Source organism: Homalodisca vitripennis, chromosome 4 (assembly GCF_021130785.1).
Source record: "Homalodisca vitripennis isolate AUS2020 chromosome 4, UT_GWSS_2.1, whole genome shotgun sequence".
In the NCBI taxonomy this organism is placed as follows: domain Eukaryota; kingdom Metazoa; phylum Arthropoda; class Insecta; order Hemiptera; family Cicadellidae; genus Homalodisca; species Homalodisca vitripennis.
Window position 1 is genome coordinate 119356735 of NC_060210.1, and position 15734 is coordinate 119372468.

The 15734-nt window shown below is 30.3% G+C and overlaps 1 protein-coding gene across 1 annotated transcript in view; it reads right to left on the reverse strand.

Annotated features, from left to right (window-relative positions):
* The window catches only part of LOC124360024 (glutamate receptor ionotropic, kainate 2-like), a 28734-nt gene extending 13994 nt beyond the window's left edge, over positions 1-14740 (reverse strand). Inside the window, exons 1-6 of the mRNA XM_046813252.1 lie at positions 14410-14740; positions 3843-3995; positions 3571-3755; positions 3233-3390; positions 2084-2225; positions 1303-1464 (exon numbers count right to left, since the gene is read on the reverse strand). Coding sequence (XP_046669208.1) covers positions 1303-1464; positions 2084-2225; positions 3233-3390; positions 3571-3755; positions 3843-3995; positions 14410-14524 — 915 coding nt within the window. The 5' untranslated portion in view covers positions 14525-14740. The remainder of the gene's footprint in view (positions 1-1302; positions 1465-2083; positions 2226-3232; positions 3391-3570; positions 3756-3842; positions 3996-14409) is intronic.
* Between the last annotated feature and the right edge of the window lie 994 nt (positions 14741-15734).

Consider the following 15734-nt stretch of genomic DNA (forward strand, 5'->3'; position numbering starts at 1 on the left):
AACAGTTTACAGAATGTAAAATTACGAGTATAATGTTGTTAACTTTAGAAAGTTACATAGTAAAATAAAATAAGTCATCTTGATATACAATGGAACTAATTGTCATTATATCACTCGTCTAGGCTATGTAGGGTCACTCTATCAACCATTTTCTGAACTCCTTTTTGAAAATTCTTAGTTGTTCTGGAACATGATTATATATAGACTGCAGCCACACAGCATAGAGCTGTTTTTAATACAGAGTAAGGGGATTTTGAGGTGTAGCGAAGGATGAAGCATGTCTGGTGTGATAGCTTTGGATGTTGTAGTTACATGGTGGTTGTTTATTGTCAGCATACATGATTACCTCTTGAATGTACAGCTTGACGACTACAATGATTCCCAGTTCCTTAGTATGGCAAGTCTCCAGAGGTTGTATATCTGCAAGTATCCTTGTAACTCGTTTCTGCAGAATCAATACACGCTCTATGTTGCTGGGAAGGTAAGATAAGTGGTGGAAATCCTTAATTACTACTGATGTTATTTAATGAAAACCTCAAGAAAAGTATAACAAATATGGTATTTTTTTTAACAGTAAAAAAATCTACTTTTTTAATTAAGTAAAACTTGGGTCATTGCATCAAAAAAATTTAATTGAACCCTACACCCCGTACTTGCTGGTCTTAAAAATGCTTTCATAATAATATTTAAAAACTAGAAGAAATTTCATATAGATTTCACCTAGAAATAGTTACAGTATAGGTAGTAATAAGAGAACTCTGACAGTTTGACAATTTTCAATCAATCAATCAATCAAATAAATTTATTTTCAAAAACAAATTTCCAACACTTGTACACTTGTATTTTGACCAAAAACAGTTTTTTGAGCGCCACAAGTGAACGTCAACCAACAATTAACTTAACCACATTGATTTATGGGTCTTGTTATTATGCACAACACTGTCCATTTAATCATTACTGTATATCTTATGATTTTCCCTTCAGTGTGCTTAAAATTTGGAACACAATATGTGTGTGTGTGTGTGTGTGTGTAACTAGCTTTTAACATTGTTTTATTTATTTGAACAACTTAACAATAAAAACAGCAAAAGGTAACCCCACTTTATTCAAGTAATATCACTCCCCATTCTCTTAAGTCAGATACATTACATTATCTACACACAATCTAAATGGTCCGGACCCCAGCCATATGCTAAACTTGCATGCTTTACCTAATCTGAAACGTCCACAACAATACATGTTAATATATAGCAGTTTTATTTTAATTAACTGTTATTTCACTGTTCAGAACTCAAAGCTCACCAGCAATGTCTCTGCTGAAATGTCATAGCCATGATCATTTTGTCTCTCTAGCCAAAATTTGGTAATTTCTTGTACTTTGGTGCTTTCTGGATCAAAAAGTCGGACTCCGGTTATATTCGTTCCAGCGTACATGAAAGATTCCAAGTCTATTGTTTGGAAGTCCTGTAAAGTATATGTTGAGTTATTAAAAAACAAATTATCAGTTAAAATGTATTGAAAGATGTTCTATTTCATAGAAGAATAGGTCTATCATCATGCTTTATACACAGGATCCAGTGGATACAGTAAATATTTCAGTAAAATGTTCAGTGCAGCAAACAATTATTTTTAAAACTACTTTATTTCCCATTACTTTGTTGAATATTTGTGGAATAGTGAAACTAAATTACTTGAAAATCACTATTACAAACATATTCTAGAAAGATTTCCACAAAAACACAGCTTTAAAGCTGATATAGGTTATACAGTTAGCACATTCTCATAGGTTTTTGTTGATTTGTAACTGTGTTTGTAAATTCAATGGTTACAATGTTTTGTTGTAAAGTAACATGTTCATTAACAAAGGTGTAAGTGTCTGCAACATCATCGAGACACTGCCTTGCTTGGTAATCAAAGTATTAATATTGGATACGTGTTTAGTAATGTTGACAACCATACTGGATAATGTATATTAATGTTGATTTTCATAGTAATCTGCGTTGTGTTTCTTTAGTGATTGAATCGATCCTGTTTTAATGGCTACACCAATGAGAAAATTAGTGTAAAATCCTTTTTCACTTACAAAGTTGGTTATTATGTAGCTGTAGTCTGAGCCCATTAAGCCAACCTGCTGTGCGTGAAGCAACACGTCGAACAAAATATCAGCTGAGCAGTCCAACACAATGTTTTTCTCGTCTGTGTTCTTGATTCTCCTCAATACTGGCCTGAAACACAACACTCATTAAGTGTAATTAAGGTCAGAGTATGACTATGGTGTTGTATGGCTGTAATCTAAGTACGTCAAGCCAATTTGTTGCACATCAAGTCCTACAAAATATCAGCTTTTTGATTCTCCCCAACACTAACCCAAGACATCTCACTGAGCAGCAGCCTGATGATAAACACACATCCGGGTACTCTATATATCTACAACTGAAAATATTTTAAATCTTAATTCTTAGGCTTATACGGTCGACGTAATTATTATCGTCAATGATTTCCAGTTGAAATCTCATAGAACATTTCTTATCACAATTAAAATTTTGAATTATTGATCTTGCTGCGGAGAGCTATCTTCAGTCAACAGATTTTTAGACTAAGACAAAGAGCTAATGAATATTTTACATAAATTAGTTTTAAATCTAAATTTGTTATGGTTATAGCTGACTGCCAAAGTAAGGGCAAGAGAAAACTTATTAATTAACTAACATGTTTTTTAGCATAAAAGTAATATAGTCATTTTTTTGTTTCTTTTCTAATAGTTGAAGAACAGAACTACTTCAATAAAATATGCCCCAGGCCCCCAAAGATTTATAGTAGACCTGATCTCTGTTATTTAATCAATTTTACTCCCAATGTGAAATTTTATTGACCTCATCTACAACTAAGTGATTGCTATTTATATGACATATTGCGTTAATTTTAATATAAGAGTAGTGTAATTAATGTTTGACAGAGCTTAGAATTCAATACTGTTCATTTACCCTATTGAAATCTCATGGCTGGAGCCGTGGGTACGAAGCTAATAGATGTTTATTGGACTAAAAACGACAGCTTCAAGACAGACCTTTGGAGCTTATTACTTTGAACACAAAATTGTCTTAATTGGTTTTGAAACAATATGGTGTTTTATGCAATATGGATTTTGCCAATCAAAGTGTTTTGAAACAGTATGGTGTTTTATATAAAATGTTTTTTTTGCCATTCAAAGTGACAATAAAGTTCCACTAACCTGTAGTTGCCTTCATCTTCCAATTGGCGTACTGTCACAGGGAAGCCCTTATGGTCATAGTACGCCAGCAGACCATTCAAGCGAATCAGACCACCATTGTCCTGGTACACAAGTGTGAAGCTCTCCCACTCATAAATCTTTACTAGATCTACAAATATCTGCAGCAATGTACACAATCAATTGATTATTTGGATCAATCAAAAAAGCACGCTTGTAAGTAATGTTTGTGAAACAAAAGGTTATGAAATCTAGGAATCGTAATGAAGTATTGAAGAAAATAGAAACAGCAACAGTCCAAAATGTGTTCACGGACATATACCAAAACTGATCTGCTTTACCTTGGCTATTGTGGAGGGGTGAGGAAAGAGATTGACCAGACAAGAACCTCTTCTCTGCCTCGAGTCCCACCTGGTCTGCACATGAGGGATCTCCATGGCGTCACAGATGGACTGAACATGATCGCTTGTGTCCTCTGATTGAGGACCAAACACTCCTGCTACACTGCCAGCCAGCAAGTCACACACTGAGAAAATTATAAAAATATTATTAATATGGTGTTGTTGAGCTGAAATGTATTCTACCAAAATTGTTATTGAAAGAAAAGTATTACCTTGTGTTGAAATTTTATAGCTGTCGTAAGGATCCACTTGTATTAGTTGTGGCACCAAGTGGAACTGAGATAAATATTCCCTCTCATTGACCCATTCAGTCGCGTACAAAAATGCATGTTGCATGAACTGACCATTTCTCTCAAACAGCCCTCCTGAAATACAGAAATTGAGTGAATATTAAGATTTGTTATCGCTACTCAGTATTTTTTTTAGATATTAGGGCAACTTTAATGCTTAATTTTTCTGCTTATTCAAGACAGTTTTGTTGTTGAAACATCATTAACATCCTTGGCTTAGAAAGTTGTACTCTTTACATTTTTCACTGAAGAGTATTTGTATTAAATAACGCAACAGGCACACAAAAATGTGTGAGTATGCCGTCATCTTATGTTCTCTGAGCACTCGCTGTATGTACACCTGCATTTTGTTGAGTGAACAACACCCTGGCATCAACAATATTTTTCATTGTCAAGCAAATTTTTTTAAATATTGTTGTGGTTCCATCACAACAATACAGAACATTCATTCATTTTGTTGTGGTTCATTTTACTACAGAACAGTTATTTTTCCATGTATAAAAAAATAAAACAATATGTGAAATTCTATAACAATCTTAACATGATCTTTTTAGTAGTAAATACTGAGGTCAAAAATATAGTACTATGTGAAATGAATTAAATGCATTATGGCAATGGAATAGCAGCGTTTTGTTAATAAACTATTTAAATACATCATAGAGGAATAAAAATGTAAAATCGGGTTTTCAAACATTTATTCACTCCATATGGAAACTAAAACTATGAAAAAATGCATGAAAATGCAGTGTTCTTGGCATGTAATTAAGTTGCTGAAAAAACAAAAGATTATTCTAAATAATTGTGATATTGGAAAGATAAACACACAGCTAAACTTATTTTAAATAAGAATAAAATAATTAGGTTGTTTTCTACTGTAATCTCTTTACATTATGTATTATTTGGTTAACTCCATTTAAAACAATCTTACATTTTGTGCTTATAGTTGTTCTCAGAGTTGCATTACTTTACTCAGTATCAGAGTAATGTTTTATTTAAATAACAATTATTTATTTGTTATTATTCTAAGCAACAATAGCAAATTGAAACAATAGAAACAATACTGCAGTTTAAGTCTGCCTTCCCCAGAATAAACTCTTCTAATTAAAGAGCTTGGAATAGGACTGCTTGTCCCCCCATCATTAGCATGTCTGATCAAAATAAACGAACTTCTTGCCAAAAAACACCTTGTCTCAGTGTGGCAAGATAATTAATATACTTCATAATAAATATTGTTGATGTAAATATAAGTCTGTTGCCCTGTTGACTGATGTGTTTGTGTTTTGACTCTCTCCTGTCAACAATGATGTGCTATCATGTTCTTCATATTTTTTTTAATAGCTTCCAAACAGTGCACTCTCACAACGAAGTGTTTGCAAACAAATTCCTGGCACTTTCTCTAACGCAAACAGACTGTTGACTGAACCCTTATTAAAAAAACTCGTTAAGCTGAAATCAGATTGCATTAGTTTCTGTATCTAATAATTTGTATAGTAGTCAATAAATTATATACAAATTTACTGACTCATCAGCAAACTATTTGAATTTAACTGATGAACTTAAACACTTTATTTTAATTAATTGAGCATGTAAATCAAACCAAATTATTTATTGCACGTAATATTGTTATTGAATTTTGTATACTAATATAGATTAAAATATTTATGTGGATTATGTAACAAATATACTGACAGTATACAAACCAGTTTTTCTTGTTATTTAGTGAAAAAAACGAAATTAAAATTGAAAACTGATATTTTAAATTTACTCTCCTACAGATTTACTAATGTTTTTGTGTAGAATTAAACAATACAGAAAAAAACTATTTTTTGTGTCCAACCAATTCAAGGATAAAGTGGATTGTTAATCTTTAACTTGATATCAAATGTTCAGTTAATATAATTGTTATAACAAAAACATACAATATAACAAGGCATAGCGTCTTTTATAATAAAAAACAGTTAACCAAACCAAATTTAAATGATAAAGAAAGTCTGTCTGTATCACATAAAAATATTAGTTAATATAAAATAACGATAAAAAAAACAAAAGACTTTTTGCTAAACAAGTTTCCTTTGACAAAAAGCATTGACATTGTGTCTGGTGTTTGGCCGTTGAACCAGGCCTCTAAACAGGAGTTAATGAATGAATCTATTGTCTTGGCATAGTGTTGTGCAATAACAATTAGCAATCTCTGAACAGATTGTCTCTTAAAAGAGCATCAAAAATATCAGATGATTGTATTTTTTGTTATCTCTGAGTATAATTTTTACTATTGTTTAGCAATAAATACATATAAAAATTCATTTTGTAAAATATTTTCTCATTCCTCTTATAAAATAAAAATAGGTTCTCGACTCATTTTAACACCATCACTGTTAGTTTATACTTAGTGACGATAAGTATTCTCATAACACAGCAAGAGCATTACGGTATCTGTCAAAGTCAACATGTTAATTGTACAATAACTGACTAGATATAATAAATGTAATTAACTCCTTCACTGCTCGTCTGTAATGAGTAACGATGAGTATTCTCATAAGACAAGTGCAATGGGATGTCTGTGACAGTCCAACATGTTAATTGTTCACAGGGGCGCACCGACGGTGGTGGGGTGGGAGGGTGACAAATGGATCCATTCTCCCCCCCCACCCCCAGAGCATTTTATTTCAGAAATCAATCTCCTATTAGTTTATTTTGGACTAAAGTAATATTTATATTGGAACTTTGAAATCAATTACAATCAAATATATAAATTCAAATTCTTTATAACTATTTTAATTTACGAATTACACTACACTGCATTTATTATTCAATTTAGTTCAAAAGGCAATATTCAACCCACGCAAACACTACGAAAGTGAGGGTAGTTCTTACCATTTCTTGTGGCTTCTCCCTGTACTCTGTACTTTCAGTAACCGAGTGCAAAATGTACTCATACTGATGTAAAATCATATGTTACAGAGTACTCCTAAAATGGTCCAGTTACTGTTACTGCTTAATGAGTTCGAGTACTTTGTACCAGGAATAGCGGTAAGCATGTGAAGTATCTGTATTGTAAAAGTAACCTGTACCGGGTACTTTCGGTTTGCGATGATTTGTACTCTTAGGACGACAAATACCCGGTACAAAGTATCTTTTGGAGTAGTCTCGATATGATCATTTGTCACAGTAGTGAGTATGTTGCCAAGCTATAAGCAGTTCTGAACTGTGTTAGTTTGTTGTTATTCGTTTTTACTATGAGGCACACCGCTCTGGGCAGTGTGACGATTTGCGCGTTAAAACAAGCAGTTGTGGTAAATTAACAAAACGTGCTCAATTTAATCTCTGTTAAACAATTTAACATTTTTAATAGTGGTTTACAAAATTAGACGCTCAATGAGTAAGATATACGTAACATGACAAAAGCCAAATTTTGAGGATCACCCAGTCAAGAATAAAAGTTAAGATGGTATTTTGATAACGACTTTATTCCCATACTATTCTAAGACTCTAAAACATTACATACTCAATAACAGTTCTCTTGCATATATCTTGTAAACATTTAATCATCATCCAATTACAAGTTTCCAAGTTAGGAGTGATCCGAGTTGCAGTTTGATTTGCACGGAAGTGCCAAAAAAACCGATATTTTTCTCGTTTTCATTGATATATCATGGAAGTTATTGTTAGTAAACAGTTTTATATGTAGAAATGCAGAAATTAACAAGCTAAATTTTAATATAATTTCTGTTATTGGAACTCTATTAGTTTGTGATCCGAGACTAGATATTAAGATTTAGCTTTGGTCTTGATTTGTGATTTAAACTTAAATATTTCATTTAAAATTTTTTGTTATGATCAAATATTTTTTAGCTAGGGAGAGTCTGACATCATTAAAAAATAGATTTTTTATTTTACATTTTTTACTGATTTTTATTATTTTATGAATAGTTTAATAAACAAAACACATATTTAAATTTGCTAAGCTACTTAATTAAATTTTACAACGTTATATGGCTCAAGACTGTTTTTTCCGTTTTTTTTTTTATTCTTATACAAATATAACTTTTGAAATGCTCCATATTTTATGGATATACTGCTTTATTCCCTGTGGCAGTTATGAATAAAATCAAACCTATCTATAGATATCTGCAGGATTCTATTAGTAATTTAAAGCTCTTGTTACTTAGATAGGATAAAAGTGTTGTAAGAACTCCTTAATGAGGCTGGTGCAAACTGTAGGCTTAAAGCTTTTGATCAAATGCAGCAAATAAAAGCCGAAAAAAAAAGCTAATGAGATGATCAAAAATGCTAGAGTAGCAGAAAGAACTAAGAAGAGGAAGATAATAAAGCTTTAATATTTATATATATTTTATACAGGGAGTAAAGCAGTATATCCATTATATATATCCTCTATTTTGCACTCATAGACTCTAGATTAAATTACGGCATTGAAAACTGGGGAGGGACAGACAAGGCGACTATCAATCCGTTAATCATAACACAAAATCATTTTGTAAGAATTTTATCATTCAAACCCAAACGTACTTCCGCACCCCCCTTATTTAGCCAATTAAAGATTTTACTTTTGACTCATTTATTTATTTACAAAGTTTTAAAAGTGTTTTTTAATAGAAGTGGGAATTACGGTGTTGAAAGGACATATAATAAAACTAGAAATTCAAAACAAGGATTCTGCACCCATCCTAAAGTTAATAAAACAATTTTCAAAAAAAGCTTTGTATTCTTGGGACCAAAACTCTACAATCAGTTACCGAATTTCAACAAAATTAACAATAAAAACTGTAGACAGTTTCTTGCTAAAGTTAAGAAATGGCTACTCACAAAAGACGATGTAAGTGGAATGTTTATCAGCATGTCTTGAGGGGTGTTAAAAATTAATTTAGAATGATTTTCTTAATTCAAAAATACTTAACTATATTTTGTGTAACATAAAAGTTTTCTTTCGAATAGATTTATTAAGCAATAATTACATTTTACGTTATAGTATTTGATGTTATCTATTATAAGGAAGTAATATATGTAAAATCAACTACTACATTTAGTCAAGGGAATGTGTTTCGTTGAGTGTACACTCGGTGAGATAAGGTATGTGTAATGGATTGTGAGTGCTGCAGCACCGTGACCAGTGTGTTATCATGATTAGATAAAAACTCTGACTGACATTGTTCGCTCAATTGTAAAGTTTTGTTTGCGCTAGCTATCACTACTTGATAAGATAGCTAGTATTATTCCATCATAATATTGTAAATACATTAACAGCATTCTTGGAATAAAAATTATTCTTATTCTTATATATATATATATATATATATATATATATATATATATATATATATATATATATATATATATATATAATGATATATATATATATATATATATATATATATATTAATATAATTATATTAATGTAGCCGAATATAATTTGAGAAACTTTCATATATATTAAAAATACTTTCCTTTTTATAGACATTTAAATTAAATTTCTTTGTTGTTCTTAATAACATGAATCTGTTTTATTTGAGTCCATATTTGTTTGTATTACTATGTGTGATAAAAACTGTTTAGTTCACAGTTTGATGAAATGAAAGTTCTACAAAAGGGTTTTAAATACAATCTGCCATCTAAAAATTGCAAAGAGGATTTTTTTGTTAATGTTGAAACCAGTATAAATATCTAAACAATGACAATAAAAGTGGAATTAGATCAGAACTCTCCCAGATTGTCTCTAATCATAAATTTTCCAAATTTTGTAACAAGCAAAAAAGGCCAACTTTGAGCATAAAATAATTAAAGATTTAAGAAAAAGGACGTTTTCTATCTCAAAGCTGACAAAAGTAATACTTTAGTCATTACGAATAAAACAAATTATTACAGTCAAGCTCAAGAAATGCTTTCAAAAGGTCCTTACATTAAAACCTCTAAAAATCCTCTGAATAAATTCGTTGAATTGATGGTTACTACTTTAAAAGAATGCCAATTGCTCATGAACAAAGTATTATGCAGAAAACTTACAGTTTCAAATTCATGTTTACCACACTTATATTGCTTACCTAAGAGCTATAAGCCAAGGAACAAAATGAGACCAATAGTATCATGTGTAATCTCTCCTACTTACGGTACTTTATTAACCAAATGGTTAGTTCAACGATTTGAAAAATTTCCACAACTTCCAAGTTTTACTGTTAAAGACACAGTTTACCAATATGACAAAATCTATTAAAATTACCAGTGAAGAATATTTAGTTTCATTTGACGTTACTTCTGTGCAGTAGCGTAGCCAGAAATTTCGTTCGGGGGGGGGGGGGGTCCCGAATTCCGGAGGACGTTTTGTATGTGATTTGCCAACGAATTCACTGGTAAAAGTAAATACCAAAAAATAAGGAGCTTTAGTAATTACGCTTTTATGGAAAGTGGAAAAATGTAATAGGCACACTAAAACTCTCGCAACAACTCTAGTACCACAACCCTTTAGAAAAAGGAGGGCAATTTTCGAGCGTTGCTCGGGTACAGATCAAACTAACGGTCGGGAAAATGCACTGGAAAAACTCTACTGATTAGAAGTTCGGCTACTTTGGATTTTCACTGATTGAGGTATTTATGAATGTGGTTATAATGACGACTTTTTTGGATCATTACACTGCAGATGAGTATATAATTATCGGAAAAAAATCAAAAAACTCACTTTCGGTCGGAAATAAAATACACCGGAAAAACTCTAATGATTAGAACTTAACTACTTCGGACTTCGGTTATTGAGATAAACGTGGTATTTTTTATTGAGTTAGGACGACAATTTTTTTTGTTATCATTAAACTGTACTCGACTACCTATATAATTATCGAGAAATAAAAAACATTTCCGGTCAGTAAATACCAAAGAAAAGCTCTCTACTGAATTCGTTTTGACGATTTTGGATTTTCACTGGTTGAGTGGTTGAGGTAAAAGTAGTACTTATAATTATGTTAGGACATTGATTTTAGAGATTAATTCAACGCCGACTAATAAATATATAATTATCGAGAAAAAAAACAAAAATAATCACTTACGATCGGAATATACTAAGGAAAATGAATAATATCTCTCAGTCAGTGAAATCCAAAGTAGTCGGAACTTCTTATCATCAGTATAGTTTTTCCGGTGTATATATCCGACCGGAAGTGATTTTTTTTCAATTTTATTCTATAATTATATAGGTATTAGTCTGCGTTCAATTGATACCTAAAATCAATGTTCTAACATAACTCTAAGTACCACTTTTATCTAAATGACTCAACCAGTGAAATCCAAAATCGTCAAAATCTCAATCAGTAGAGCTTTTCCTCGGTATTTTCCGACCAGAAGTGATTTAATTGTTTTTTTTCTCGATAATTACATATGTATTAGTCGACGTTGAATTAGTACCTAAAATCACCCGTCCTAACATAATCCTAAGTACCACTTTTACCTCAACCACTCAACCAATGAAATCCAAAATCGTCAAAACTTGAATCTGTAGAGAGCTTTTCTTCGGTATTTTACCGACCGGGAAAGTGATTTTTTTTTTCTCGATAATTATATAGGTACAGTGTACAGTTTAATGATAACAAAAATCGTCGTTCTAACTCAATCGAAAACACCACGTTTACCTCAAACACTGAGAAATCCAAATTAGTTGAAGGTCTAATCAGTAGAGTTTTCAAGTGTATTTTCCGACCGAAAGTGATTTTTTTTCGATAATTATATACACGTTGACAGTTTAATGACACCTAAAATCAACGTTGTAACTTAATTCTAAGCAGTCATTTTACGTCCCCAAGACGGACTTGAACGAAGTGGTCCCTAACTTAAAACTGTTTCGCCGTGTTACGGTTCAGGTTTACTTTGCGACGTCACGTGACCGCGCCCTATAGAAATATCGTGATTACACTACACTATCCAAAAGGCCGAACCCAAAAGTATCGTTTGATAATTTATGATTTAAACGAAAGGACAATTATATTTTTAACAACGGTCACTTCAATTAATTTAATGTTTGTAGACAAGTAATGATAACTGTCCTTTTTTCTCCTGCTCCATGCTTAATTTTTTAATATGTCTTAAAACTTCGGGGGGGGGGGGGGGGGGTCCGACCGGACCCCCCCCTTCGCTACGCCACTGCTTCTGTGTATCCCAATGTTCCTATGAAATGTACGTTAAATATTATCAAGGAATGGTTAATATCAATCGATGTAACACAAGATGAAATTAAGGAATACATAATGTTAACTGATTTATGCATGTATCAAACCACTTTTCAATTCGAAAATAAGTTTTATCAACAGATTGAAGGAACAGCAATGGGGAACCCTTATCATTTTTTATTGCAAACATTTTCCGGGCAAAATTTGAATTAAATGCGAAAGAAAATATGACTTATTTCCCCAGAATGTGGTTATGTTATGTTGATGATATTTTTGCCATATTTAATAAAAGCCAAGATCTTTAAAATTTTATTAACCAACTAAATACATTTTATCCAACTATTAAATTTTCTAGTGAAATTGAAACAAATTCATCATTGCCATTTTTAGATATATTAGTGAAAAGGAATAATGGTGACATAGAATATGATATTTACAGAAAACCCATTTGCAACAACAGATACATACCACATGATTCGAACACCATCCACCCTCCCAAAAAAGAGCTGCTTTTCACACAATGATTAATAGATTACTTACAACACCTTTAAAAAAAAAAAACAATAAGTATATGAATGAACTAATAAATATAAAAACTATAGCAGCTGTCAATGGATACTCAACTAAATTAAGTGAGTTTATTAAATAAACAAAGAATTTATAAAAAACATAAAGAACTACTTTGAAAAGTGAACAAAAAGAAAAACTAAACTGGCAATCCATGAGTAAAGAAATAAAAAAAAGTATTTAGAAAACATGCTGACATGAACATAACATTTTACACAACATATAAGATAAATAATCTAATTGGAAATCCAATAGATAAAATTTTAGATGAAAATAAAAGTGGAATTTACAAAATGAACTGTGAAGATTGTGATAAAATTTACATTGACGAGATAAAGAGAACCATTAAAAAGATTTAAGGAACACAAAAGATATTATAAATACTGGCAACTGAAATATCAGCTATTGCTAAACATACATTTGAAACAAATCACACCTTTAAAAACTTCACATTATTAAAGTCCATAAACAAGAAGAACTCGACGCTTAAGAAACATTATACATAAAAAAACATAAAGATAAAATATTAAACAACAATTTTGGAAGAATTCAAAATTCACCCTTCCTTTAAAATATAACTAAATTCCTTCTAACACAAACTTTTATACATAAATTAATATTTATTTTATTTTACCTTTAATTAAACACATCTTGTATTAAATTTTATTCAGCTGATAATTGTTTTAAATTGTAAAATATTGATATTATTTCAAATTATTGATTCACACCTGACGATGGCATCTCTGATGTTGAAAGGCCTTGTGTAGAAATATAAAAATTATTGGATAATTGTGAGTTTTCTCTTATAAAATAATAGACAATAGTTTTTTCCAATAAGAAGAGATCCTTCTTCAATGAAATGTTTAGTTCAGTTTATTCGAGTTGGAAAATGTTTCTTAGAAACTAAAAAGTTTATAGAACAACTATCAGATTGTATGATCTTAATGAAGACACTTTATTAAACCCCCTAGTAACAATATTGTATTGTTATCATGCTGTAAAAAAAATTCCACCCCAAATAATTTATGCTTTACCTAAACTCTAAGAATTACTTCGTTCAAATATTTTGGACATTGAGTATTATGTTAAAAATAACTTCCATTCATTAGTTTACTTGTACTAAAATTGTAACTACCTCATAATATGCTAGATGTTTTCATTATATTGGAAAAGTTTTTATAATTGATTAGTTTGTTTTTTTTTTTTTTTTTTTTTTTTTTTTTTTTTTTTTTTGCTCTAAATATGGATTCAGAATAAACAATTCTGTTCTAATTTTTTACTAAAACCAAAATTACAAACAAGAAAATTGGTAAAAATACTGTGAAAAAAGATTTGTTTATGTATGTTCAATATTAATTTACTTTGTTGTGCAAAATTGTAACCATTCTGTTATGTATTGTTCACTTACTAATATTAATCCAGTTACTATATAACCATACTGAAGTAAATAATTAGCACAACTTTAGATAGCCTCTGTGAATAATTTTTAGGTTATCAGGTCTGATTCACACCATTGCATTCATTCCCTTGAAGCAATGTTGTAGTAGGTGGAGTGGAGTCGAGTGGCAGGTGCATTTTTAGAACAGTTATTAAGTAAGTAAAATCTGCAGAAATGAAAATAAAACCTTACTAATTAGGCAAAAACCAATTTCAAAAAAGGTTTACTCTCAGCATTTAGGCTAAAGCTAAAAATATATTTGTTGCTAACTTTACAAAAAAGGAACTTGAAATACATTTGTATTATATAAAGAACTTACCGATTGTCAGATTTTGTCTAGTCACATTCTGTCTGGTCACATTTTGTCTGGCAGCACATGAAGATACAAATAGCAGTATCGCCCAAACAAAACAACTACACATTTGTGGTGACATTATTTTAATACTTATTTAAAAAAAAACTATGCACTATAAACAAATACCCTATTGTTAGCTTATTTAACAACTAGACAAGCGTCTGTAACAGTTTTTAAAAGTTGACAACTTAAATGCGTCATCATGAAATAATGTTGAAACTGACCAAAAGCAAAACACTACAGAGAACCAAACTGTTGAATGTGGAAGGCTAAGCCAGACTACCCAGTCCATTGTGACAGCAATAGGAGCTATTTTCAACTGCAATCCTGTCCAATTCACTATTTGTCTTTACGCCTCCAATTATTTCTCTTTCACCTGCTACGAACAATAGGAAATGGGCTGAAAACGTGCAAATATGGACCATAATTTATTTTTAAAACAATTCCTAGATATTAAATTTATTTATTAACTGAAAATGTTTTTTTATAATGGATGTAATCCAATGAAAGTACAATAAATTTTGTTTTATATTTTGAAATTTATCCTCAGGTAAAATCATTGTCAAAAGAATGTTAATAATGATTTGATTACATTTATTATTTCATTTATTTTGTTGAATAAAAAATTAAAATAATTTTCCATTGCTTCTTCAATTTCACTACAGTATATTATGAAATTAAAATAATATGTTTATCAACTTTTCTTTTATACTTACTTTGAATGTGTGTAATAATAAAGTTTTACATTAAGTAATTATTGCTTAAATTTAAAGAAATAATCATTAATCACAATATGTGATAAAAATAAGTACATTTAGTGTCACAAACAAGACTACAATCTATCTGGGTATATCCATTATTTAGTGTAAAACAACAAAATATAACTAATGAATTAAATTGAGGTATACTTAAATATTTGCTTAATACAAATTTTACCTGACAATCGAATTATTTAATTGTCTAAAAAGTATTTTTGTAAAACCATATTTCCAATTAATTGTTTGTATTGTCAATTATTACAATAAGCTTTAGCATTTTTATAGTAGAGCATTGTTTATATATTTATAAAACAGATTAACAACATTTAGAAAACATACAATTTCAAAGATATATTTTTCTACCTAAATGTTAATAGTAGTTTGTAAACACATCTTATTGTAATAGTTCTCTAAAATTTGTTTATTTTTAAAGTAGTTTTGTTGATAAATAATTTATCTAAGAATTATACTATTAGAATAAAGTATATTATTTATGTTTCAACATATTTGTTTTAATTATTACTTATTTGA